Raw genomic sequence first — 8,237 nt, forward strand, 5'->3', positions numbered from 1 at the left:
CATTAGACCCTTTACAGAGAGCAATGTATGGACTGGACATCACCTCGGGAGCCGATAGTAAGACATGTAATCCTCAATGCCTCCTGCGGCTTGAAGTTGCACAATGGAAACACGTGGATCGTCAAAGAGAATGGGCGAGCTTGTGGACGACAATAGCACAGATGCAGATAATGTTGGGGAGCTTTGCTGTGCATCCATACCTTCGAGCCTTGCTTCTTACAGCATTTGGTGCTCGGCCATTGCTGCATCAGCCTCCTCTCGCTCCTGCTGTGCCAGCAAGCCGGACTCAACTAGGTATCGAATAGACTCGCAGATTTTGATGCAAAGTAACTGCACAGTCGTCTCGTGCATCGAGCGGTATTGAATTCAAAGAACAATTCTTCGTGACCACTAATAATAACAACAAGCCCATGATACCCAAACCGAAAGCCCTTCTCTTTCTCGACATTTTCTATGTCTTTTAGTGGTAGGATCATCTTGGTTCGTGTACCTGGAAGCAGACTCCGAAAACAAAATTTCCCGATTGCTGATGTATAACTTACCGTAAAGCGGAATGACCCGATGGAGATATGCGAAGTATGTAGCTTGTAGCTTTTCCGATGGAGGCAGGGCGAAGTGGGTGCGAAATCTATCACCATGTTCGCATCCCTGTTCTTCATCTTCTGGATCGACCATTTTGTCTTCAGAGAGGATAGTTTCGCCGTCACCATAGTGTCTCTTTCCACCTATCCACATACCAGACACTTTTTCAAAGTACCCCATTGACTCGGTTGCAAGAAGGTTGCTCATGTGCTTCGATCGGTTTCTGAGATATCCAGCGAACCCTGCCGCACGTTGTAACGGATAGGAACCGGCCTTCATAAGTTCCTGAAGAGTTGGTGATGACGCAGAAGGCGCTACGCTTCGAAGCTGAAAATCATGTTCAGAGTCACTACCAGCATCTTGTTGGGCCTGTTTCATAAGCGACTGTGTCGTCTGTGTTCTTAAAGGTAGAAGATCGGCGGATGTGGGAGGAAAACGAGCGGTATCCTCAGAATGGCGTCGGGGCGCTTCCCCAGATCCAGACAATGAATTTTGTAGCCTGTGAATGGTGGGCGACCGAAATACATCGCTCCTGTTCAAAATCTGACTTGCAGACTCTACTGTCCCGCTTGTAGACTGTAAAATGGCAGAAGATTCCGTGGCATGTTCTAACGACTGAACAAACGAATCCGAAGAATTCTGCAGTTTACCCCCAGCAGATCTTTCATCTTGATTGTCCCCAACACTTGCTCTGTTTGTACTATCGCTCCTCTTTTGTTCAAGCCCTGCCTCACTGCATTCACGGCTATGCAGTCTCCTACCACGGCTAAACGTACGAAAATGGGATCTCGGAAGATCCTGACTCTGCTTAGGACTTCCATACTGACTATCAAGAGGAGATAGCGGCCGCAGGGTGGCTTTGACGGCCTCGGCTAGTAACGTTGTTTCATGAGTGGACGAATGTGAAATAACATCGACCGAGTGAGAGCGACGACACCCGGAGATATGGCCACCATCAGGAGCAAGCATAGCTTGTTGAATATGCTGCGCTGGGGTATGATTGGCCATTTTTTTCAAAACTTCAATTGCCTCCTTGCCACATTCAAAAAACGAAAAGAAATACTACAGTGACACAAAAGTGTTAGCGTAAACTAATCCAGGATACTTATATATATATATATATATATTTCGTTCAGGGACGCGGGTTTAATTTTACCTCATCAATAGCATAACTTTCGCCGCTTTCAACAACACGGATTTTGAACGTATGCGCAAAGTCAATGACAGGATTCTCCTCTATGTCTATAACATTCTCGATCGGCAATGAGATTTTAACGCTATCACCGTCGTTATGGGACCTGAAGATAACCTTCTGTAAGGTCTTCACCCATTCCCTCGCGCTCGTCGCACTATCGGCCCGAAACTGGTATATTCGATTGTTTGTCGTGATGGTGAAATCCTTTACGTTGTTATCTGTATCTTTATCCTTATCCTTCTGTTCTGCGAGATTGGCGGATATCCCATAACGTAGGTCGACATGACCACTTGGAAAATACAAGTTTGAAGGATCCATATAATAGGATAATACATCCTCTTTGAGGGCAACCCAGTACCGATTGTACTTCGGATTTTGGCGTCCTCGCTTCGAGAGATAACCTGATTTGATGATGGTATGGGGCTTTTTCGGAAGGTAGGCGTAGAAGCTGATATGCTTTTCGGTGATATACATATATCCCTGAAGCAACACACTCTGGAGCAACCAGCATTGATATTCTGATATGACCTTTTCCGGTCTATCAAATCCAAAAATATCCATGAGTCGCGCGGAAAGTAGGGATGAAGGCGACAATTCCTTTCGTTGACAACAAGGTTTCCCTGGAAGTTCTGTCGGGTTAAGCAGCGGTTCAGATTCGCCAAAGCGAGACTGTGCGTCGAGCATGCGGCTCAGGACTGGAGCCTCCGTAGCGGCCACCAGCCGTACAGCTTTGGTCGAGGACGGCTCGCTTGTAACTGTTGGATCGAGTTCCGGTTCCGGTTCAGGTGCTGGCACCTTGCCTTTATTACCCCTATGTGGTAGTTTCGCTAGGGACTTCAAAAACTTGTTTTCCGAAAGTCTCTTCCGATGATGCGGTCGACCACGGTCCTCCACTGCGTTGGGTACGGATGACTTGTCCCGCTTAGCGATATTCAGAAGATGGCTAGTTGAAGCACTACCATCACGACGACCATCGACACCATCATTCGATAAGAAGCGGTCCTTGGACAGCCGGGCCGCATCCGCATCCTCATCTTCCGCATCGCTAGATTCATCGAAACGGTTGTGGAAATCGTTTTTAGAGCTCGCGGCAGCGATCATGGAGAAGACGGACTGGTGCATATATGGGGCCCTCCCTCCACGACCAGCTGTGCCTGCAGGCGGAGCGGTCATATCCTCATGTTCATCATCGCCCATTCTTAATCGGTCAGGGATATGGCTCTGTGGGAGACGGTACGTGGACGCGAGATGAGGTTTCGAACTGCTACTGGACCCTGCAGTTCTCGATTCGTCGTCAGGAGGCATGATTGCAGATAAGGTTGAAAGCTGTTATGATGTATCAAAGATAAGACGGGAGGGTTGTGGGTTTATCGAGCAAGTGACCTAGTGACCGAAAGGGAACGTGATGTCAAACGTAAGACTGCTGGGTGACGGGTTAGATTTATGCCCTAGCGGATACATGAGTCGACAGTTGAATTTAGCAACAAAGGAACAATAAATGAGAAAGAAACAGGAGGAACCTTGCGAAAGGTGTGCAAGCTCCGTTCTTGGTTTTCGGAAAAAGAGAGATAGCCAAGTGTGGTAATGTGGAGATATATGGGGAAATCGAGGCAGGATGAAAGCTTACTTGTGCGCTTAGGCAGACACCGAGCTTGAAGACAACGGTAATTTGAAAAGTAAAGAATAAGAGCCGAGCTGGGCCAAAAAAAAAAAAAAAAAAAAAAAAAACCTAACTAGTCGCTGAGCGTAGCTTAAACTGACGGGTATCATTTAAACATCAAAAAGGAATAACCATTGCACATCCACACAAAAAACAGAAAGAAAGAAAAGAAATAAAAAAGAAATAAAATGAGCCAACAACGAGTGGTATTATTCGCGGGTCACCGACAAAATGCCTGTTTGCTTTTCCAAGTGCAAGACGGGAACTAACGGATCGGGTAGAACAGCACCAGCTTGGGTTTCTATCCCGGTATCTAGCCAACTAGCTCTAACGAATCAGCAAGGCGGAGGCAAGGCGGAGAGGGGGGGGAGAAGCATCCATCGCTGGACCAAGAGGACAGGAGATGCAAGATGGGGTGAAGTCGTGAAACGCAGGACGCCGTCGTTGAGTCGTTGGTTGGATCGAAGTCGGAGCTGTCCAGGTCCCACAGAGCCTCCGGGCAAAAAGCGGAGCCGCGCCGCCAAGCAGTTTGCGCACGAGCGGCAGTCAGGCGGCTGGCTTATGTAATTCCGCCTGCGTCCCGAGACGTCAGTTGCCGTTTCTGGAAAGAAGTCTTGCGGGGAGGATTTGTTGGTCTGCTTTGGTCTTCTTTGGTCTTTGGTCATGGATGGTAATAATGGTCATGAATGCCAGTGATAGTGGTAACGGTGATAATGATGGTGACGATTTCAGGTGATCCAACGCCTTTCGTCACCCCGGCTATGCCAAGGGAGCGTCGAAAGGAAAAGTGGATCATAGGGCCAGATCTAATAATAAATATAACAACTAACCAAGGATGACATCCGCTACAACAACGACAAATGAAAGACATCGCCCCAGAAAACCCCTCTCCCCAAAACAAAGAGAAAGAAATCATTATTAACCGTGAACTGAAGAAAACACCTTGATGTCTTTCCCGTTCCTGCAACCCCGTACACTCCAAATCCTGGCGAAAAAGACGAGACGAAGCGAAATAGAACAAAAGTTTAGAGCCCAAGGCCGTCCTCGAACTTCTTCAGCTTCGTCTCAAACTTTGAAACCCACTCAGACAATATCAACCCGGCAACATTCATCCCAGATAACGAACTAGTCTCCATCGTCGATATAAAGCTCTCCATCCCGTTGGTATACCATAGATTAGGCGCCAGTTTTATATCTTCAAACGTCACCCGCGGGTACAGGTATGGGTACGACTGCCACACTTTCTCATAGTACCAGCTGATGTGAGACTTGGAGATATCCGCTATGCGCTGGTCCGCAGTATAGCTGGTTTCACTGCCGCTGCTGCTGCTACTGCTGTTGTCGAACATACGTGCCTCGTCGATTCCGAGAATGTCAGATACAAAATTTGCCTTCAGCGGCTTTGGCGAGAAAACCTTGTATACATAATAAGAGCCACCTGAAATGCCATCCTGAAGAGAACTTGGCTGGTGCCTCCACCTTTTTCAGCGTGCTGATGCTCCAGAATTGAGCCGGGCCGACACCATCAGTGCGGGCGCCTAATTTGACGTTGGCGGGCAATGTTGTGAGAACAGCTTCGGGGACTGAGGAGCCGCTGGGCATTTTGAAATATTCCGGTGAGAGTTTATAGGGGGAGGCAAAAATGGTGACGTGCAGGTCAACGTAGCGCGGAGAATGAAGCGGCCGTTTTGGTGGGGGAGACAAAGAGATATTCGAGAATTGAAATGGGTTAGCGATGACGACATGATCAAATGTTTCTTGCTCGACAGAAAAACTATTACCACCATCGCCGCCTGCGTCCTGATAGCTGACGGTGTATGTATTATTGTCCGAAAGCTTAATGCTAGATACAGGTGAGTTTAATCTCACTGTTGCCTTCGACGCGTTGAGCATGGACTGGAAAATTTGCCAGTTGCCCCCTTCCACAGCGACAGCTCCATCAGTCGCCATGCATACCATTGTCTCGAGGCCATGGATCAAGCCCAGGTTCTGGCCATAATTCACTCGTGTACTGGCCTGGATAATCTCCCTGGCAAATAGTTCTGCTATACCATTATCTTTCAAGTATTCCGCGCCAGAAGTCCAGGCTGCTTCAGCAAGCCCGGTGCTCACTGCCACGTCGGATAAGGACTGAAAGGGAAAATAGGGGAACTTGTAGAGCTTCAAAAACTTGTTGACTGTCTCCTTCATGAGATTCTGTGTCTTCATAGGAGCCCAGCCATATCTATAGAGCAGCTTGAACACGTTCCACCAATAGGCGTCTGTTCGCGATTGGAGAAAAGCGAACTCTTTGCCATCCCAGACTCCCAAGCTGTAGGTGGATTCCTTGGGCTGTCCAAAGTCTGCATCTCTCAATTTGAGGCCAAATTTCTTCGAGGCTCCAATAAGGTTTTTGTTCACTTCGACAAAGATGGATGCCCCAAGTTCAATTGGATGGGAAGGGTCGTCGAACAGATTGACGGTGGTAGATCGACCGCCAACGTAGGAGGCCCGCTCATAAACGGTGATGTTGAGTGGGATGGAGAAGAAATTGGTATACTGTCGCAGATAGTAGGCTGTCGAAGTACCAGCAGACCCGGCACCTTGGTAAATAGAAAAACCGTCGTCAATATATTATTGCCTTGTAGACATAGAAGGGAATAACATACCAATCACTGCAACCCTCTTTGCTGTAGCCGCAGCCGGCGATGGAAATAGGGGATTGGGCGACTCAGCCTGCAAGGGCGCTTGGGCATCATCTCGACAGCTCGAGAAAGTTGCAGACAGGAGCAAACAGAGCACGAAGGCCGTGCCTTGCAAAAAGAAGCCTTTCGTAGTCGAGAGATGCATAGCCGTGACTCTTCATTGACCGTGCAAATAACGAATGGGGGGGAAGGGGGGGGGGGGGGGGGAAGGGGGTGTTACGCTCTCTAGGCAAATGCTAACAAAAATACCGCACATATATGGGTAGGTTGCGTTAGGATAGGCAGGGGAAGAAGAGAGTGTCGACCGAATCCGCCCCCTATTCAAGAGACTCCACATCATTCAATTCTCAGCAGCCGCAACATGTTGTTCGGGAAGAACGGCCGGCTGAGGTTGAAAGATCAAGTTGTCCGTGTTGTAGCTTTCGGTCCGCGCGTTGGCCCTGCAAAGAGCCCTCGTCGCATGCAGGCGCGGCCAATGAGTCAATTTATAACAAATACATATGTGCCGATATCAAAAAAAATAATACCTCTCGAACATGCATCATAGTATACAACGCACGTGGAGTAGGGGTATATCATATGTATCCGAGTCCCTTTGAAGATATTCCAGAAATGGCTTTGATTGGCTCGGTAGGTGTTGGGCCGCTAAAGAAGCCAAAAGTAACCCTGGAGGCTGCAAGGTTAAATCAACCACAATAAATTACAAATATACAGGATATTCGCAGCGGATACATTGTATAAAGGGAGAAGATACCAAGATAGCTCTCGTGCGCAAATTCCAGATGACTGATACCTACTATTATGCCTGTTTGTCAATAGGAATGATGAAGCCGAGATCTCCCATATTCCCGTGGCCTATGCGTGCGAGCCAACCTGCTCAGGCCCAACACAAATCAAGATCGGACGAAATCACATAGAAATGTCGGCAGTCCTTTATCTATCCATCGAGGAAATTGTGGCCTAGATTGTGTTCCTGATTGCTGCCAGCTGGAATGCAATTGCCAAAAGAACATAGTGCATTCGTATACCTGGGGGTACATTCCCAGGTACCCTCATACTTCCCCCTCTTGCTGTTGATTTTACTCTCTCTCTCTCTACTCTCCACCTATGGTATACTGTATGCATCCTGCCTCGGTCTTCTTTGCATTATGTGTCTATGATATTTCTCGATCTGTGGCCGTCTCAATTGTACTCCGCTCCCCTGAGATCCAAAAGGCTTTACGTTTACGCTCTCCAACACACCAAAACCGCTCCCCATTCACCATGGGCCCTTTGACCTTCGGCGATATAACAACAGCTATTGCATTTATATCTGTCCTTGGTCTAATCATGACATACGATCACATAACCCTCATCAAACAAAAACTCGACGCCCTCAACACCAGGCTCACCGGGGCAATACGGCAAGCAGAGGCGGCAGAAGCAGAGGCCCGCCTGGCAGTCGAGAAATACAACATCAGCCGCAAGAAGATAGCAATGCTGGAAGAAAAACTGAACGACTACCAACGCGCGCTAATGGATGAGGTTGCTGCCATTACCCAGCGCCAGGACCTGAGCACGGCCGTGGTCCGCCGAGGAGGAGAAAAATGCCACCAGGGCAGCCTGAGCCGTCAGCTGTACGAGATTCCGTCTGCTTCCTCACGCAGGACGGATACGCTGTCGTATATTAGTAGGAAGACAACCAGAGGGACCATTCTTTCTAAGGATATATTTACACAGCAACAAGCGCACCCGCAACAGCACGCCGCTTCTGTTACTGCCACGCCTCGCGTTGCAGACATCGTGCTGGGAGAGATGTCACAACCACAACATGTAGTAGTGCCCAGGGACAATTCCGACTCAGGCAAGAGTTCAGTGCGATCTGCTTTTGCGAGTTTCTCTGCCAAGATACCCTGGAAACTGAGAACAAAGGAGCCACGGCCGCAGTGAGGCGAAGGATGACAAGCTTTCACCTTTAACTAAAATGTGACAGAGTTGAACTAGTGGCTGTGAGCATGCACTGTTCTATTCTATATGTTTGTTGGTTCGTTTGTTCCAGATTTCTTGGGTCCTAACATTGCTGGCAAACAGTACTTCGAGATACCCACTTCTTTGGTCGACATTTTTCAGTCTTAAG

General features: G+C 48.3%; 4 protein-coding genes across 4 annotated transcripts in view; 2 read left to right on the forward strand and 2 right to left on the reverse strand.

Annotated features, from left to right (window-relative positions):
* The window catches only part of HCAG_05397 (hypothetical protein), a gene marked incomplete at both ends in the record, with an annotated part of 4,760 nt that extends 1,678 nt beyond the window's left edge, over window positions 1-3,082 (reverse strand). Inside the window, 3 exons of the mRNA XM_001539880.1 lie at window positions 44-215; window positions 543-1,644; window positions 1,739-3,082. Of these exons, the coding sequence (XP_001539930.1) occupies window positions 44-215; window positions 543-1,644; window positions 1,739-3,082 (2,618 nt within the window). The remainder of the gene's footprint in view (window positions 1-43; window positions 216-542; window positions 1,645-1,738) is intronic.
* A 1,380-nt stretch (window positions 3,083-4,462) lies between these two features.
* Window positions 4,463-6,266, reverse strand: HCAG_05398 (conserved hypothetical protein; the record flags this gene model as incomplete). The annotated part of the gene is made up of 4 exons (XM_001539881.1): window positions 4,463-4,888; window positions 4,917-5,273; window positions 5,307-6,019; window positions 6,086-6,266. 4 exons carry the CDS (start codon window positions 6,264-6,266, stop codon window positions 4,463-4,465), a joined length of 1,677 nt encoding a protein of 558 aa, XP_001539931.1.
* Window positions 6,267-6,700: 434 nt separating this feature from the next.
* On the forward strand, window positions 6,701-7,085 carry HCAG_05399 (predicted protein; the record flags this gene model as incomplete). The annotated part of the gene is made up of 2 exons (XM_001539882.1): window positions 6,701-6,801; window positions 6,941-7,085. The coding sequence occupies 2 exons, from the start codon at window positions 6,701-6,703 to the stop codon at window positions 7,083-7,085; spliced, it is 246 nt and encodes an 81-aa protein (XP_001539932.1).
* A 299-nt stretch (window positions 7,086-7,384) lies between these two features.
* Window positions 7,385-8,050, forward strand: HCAG_05400 (predicted protein; the record flags this gene model as incomplete). Its single annotated transcript, XM_001539883.1, has 1 exon — window positions 7,385-8,050. One exon carries the CDS (start codon window positions 7,385-7,387, stop codon window positions 8,048-8,050), a length of 666 nt encoding a protein of 221 aa, XP_001539933.1.
* Between the last annotated feature and the right edge of the window lie 187 nt (window positions 8,051-8,237).

The sequence above is a fragment of the Histoplasma capsulatum genome, genomic scaffold (genome assembly GCF_000149585.1).
Source record: "Histoplasma capsulatum NAm1 scaffold_5 genomic scaffold, whole genome shotgun sequence".
NCBI lineage: Eukaryota > Fungi > Ascomycota > Eurotiomycetes > Onygenales > Ajellomycetaceae > Histoplasma > Histoplasma mississippiense.